Source organism: Loa loa (assembly GCF_000183805.2).
Source record: "Loa loa unplaced genomic scaffold supercont3.101, whole genome shotgun sequence".
Classification (NCBI taxonomy): Eukaryota; Metazoa; Nematoda; class Chromadorea; order Rhabditida; family Onchocercidae; genus Loa; species Loa loa.
In genome coordinates this window covers 132,247-134,538 of record NW_018108281.1, presented here as the reverse complement: position 1 = coordinate 134,538, position 2,292 = coordinate 132,247, and the positions used below count along the sequence as shown (strand labels likewise).

Genomic DNA, 2,292 nt, shown 5'->3' with positions numbered 1-2,292 from the left:
ATAATTAAGATCTTGACGAAACATTTAAACATTCGTAAAATCGATACTTAATTCGACCAATACTGACACCATGAACTACCGTCAGATGTACGTAGAAAATTTTGTAGATGGGATAGGAGTTTTCATAACGTGATGCGGTCAATGCTATAGGAGTGTGTATTTTGGGTTGATTTGTGTTTAGTATCATCTTTTGTCTTGTTTGCAATATTGTTTATGGGGTTGATTCAGTGAGGGTCCATTCATTTAATAGCTAATAATCAGATGAAATTATAGTGCAATGGTAACAGCGCCGAAAGTTAAGAGGCATACGGTACAAAAACGGAGCAAGAAATGGGACACTGGAAAGACAAAGAAGAAGAAGAAGCAAACGGTAAAATACAACATCGAGTGTAAAAATCCCGTAGAAGATGGTATTATGAATGTGAACGATTTTGTGAGTCTTTTAGATTTTTTTAAAATTTGTTAGAAATTAAATTTGTGAAAGTGATGGCCGTGTTTGCCTCATCTTTTCTGATGTTGCAGTTCTAATAAAGTTCTGTAGCCTTGGGGGATGAAGGAAAATTGAATAAGCCGTCTTGCACATCTCATTTCAGCCTAAAATGCTTCGATGAGTCTACGGGACGGTCACAGATTTCTTTAAATCGAATTCCAGGATATGTTTTTGCATTTTCATGTGGAATAACATCATCTACCATAGTTTGGCTACTTCTTTGTGTCGTAATTCGTATAGTAGTCATTTTCTGGAATTATTTGATGGTAGATGGTAGAGTTATTTTTTGTTTCTGTATGTTGAAGACATCAGGCATAGGGTAAAATGTGCAATGGGAATGCTTGATAGCTTCCGCTGCATGTTGCAGTCCCTTAGTGAGACCCGATGTCTTGATTACAGGGGACATTTCTGAATGAACGCATCAAAGTGAATGGAAAAATTGGTACTATGGCAGCAAATGGTGTGAGACTGGAAGTTGCAAAGACGAAGCTTATCCTTACATCCGAGGCAAGCTTCCATGAATCAGTTTGCAGTTTGTAAATTTCACTTTGAGAATAAGCCATTTGTTAAAAGACTGATATAAGACTAATATACGTAAAGCTAATATAAACATTGTTTTTATGAACATAATTTTAGCTGGTTTTCAAACGTTAAAGTTATGCAAGCATTCATTTCCAGGTTCCATTTTCGAAGCGATATCTGAAATATCTTACCAAGAAGTACTTGAAACGCAACTCACTTCGTGACTGGTTAAGAGTAGTAGCTTCTTCGAAGGATACATATGAATTAAGATATTTCCAGATCAACCAGGATGATGAAGATGCTAGTGACAATGAATCGTGATTTACCTTTTTCCTTGTTGTTGATTTGGATTAATTTCAAGATAATAAATTACTGCTTATGTTAATTGGCTGTTATAGTTTGGATTATCACTGGGAATCATTCTTAACAATGCTTAGCTTAGAAGCTGTTATATATCGATGGGATTTCTTCAATTTTCCTTTCTCGTGCAAAAATAATTGGAGACGATACTCACGTAGCATTATTCATTTTTGTCGCACCTGAGAGCAAGATAGTAATGGTAATCTTTTTCCTAGATAGATAGTCTAAAAGTTGAGGGGTGGGGAATGGAACTTGAAAGAAGAAGAATGGATTATTTTCCACCTAGCTAACACATGAATGGAAGTCATGTTTGGGGAAGTAGACTTCACTGTGTAGCATTATTCACGAAATTTTCTATACTTGGAATGTTTCTTTGCTGAATATAAATGCAAATTAACATTGAGCAATGTCGTAAGTACAGCTTTCTTACGGCGTATGTTCGATAATAGATCGTAAATTTCGTTACTGATGGGAAGTTTCGCCAAAAATGCACTCATTTCCAAGCTTTTAACAGCTTTTAACATGGTTGTTCCTGCTTAAATGAAATAATGTTGTTTTCACTGAGAGATTGGCTGGCAACTGAAAAAAAAAATTCAGTACCACACCTCAGACCAGATCTTTCGTTCTGCAAATCAAAATAATGATTTGTGTTACCTAGACGGTTCTGTTGTATAGCTCACATGTGGGGAACAAAGAGAAGAAAGTTCCGTTGATATGGTAGCCAACTTCGAGGATTTTTCGCAACAGAAATTTGTAAAAAGCATTGAACATACTGTAAATCAAATGCGGCGATGGTGTACTAACGCATCCATTATCGGTTACTAATCTCACATTGCTTTTTTCTATTTTTTTTAACTTTGCGAATTTATAACTGGGAATCCCCCTTGAATTCCTGATATCATATCAAGCAGCTCTTAGCA

The 2,292-nt window shown here is 35.8% G+C and overlaps 1 protein-coding gene across 1 annotated transcript; it reads left to right on the top strand.

The window, feature by feature from the left end:
- The first annotated feature begins 264 nt into the window (after positions 1 to 264).
- LOAG_14782 (ribosomal protein L22e) lies at positions 265 to 1,402 on the top strand. Its single transcript, XM_020448855.1, has 3 exons — positions 265 to 433; positions 890 to 997; positions 1,169 to 1,402. The coding sequence occupies exons 1-3, from the start codon at positions 278 to 280 to the stop codon at positions 1,331 to 1,333; spliced, it is 429 nt and encodes a 142-aa protein (XP_020301029.1). The 5' UTR covers positions 265 to 277; the 3' UTR covers positions 1,334 to 1,402.
- Positions 1,403 to 2,292: the final 890 nt, after the last annotated feature.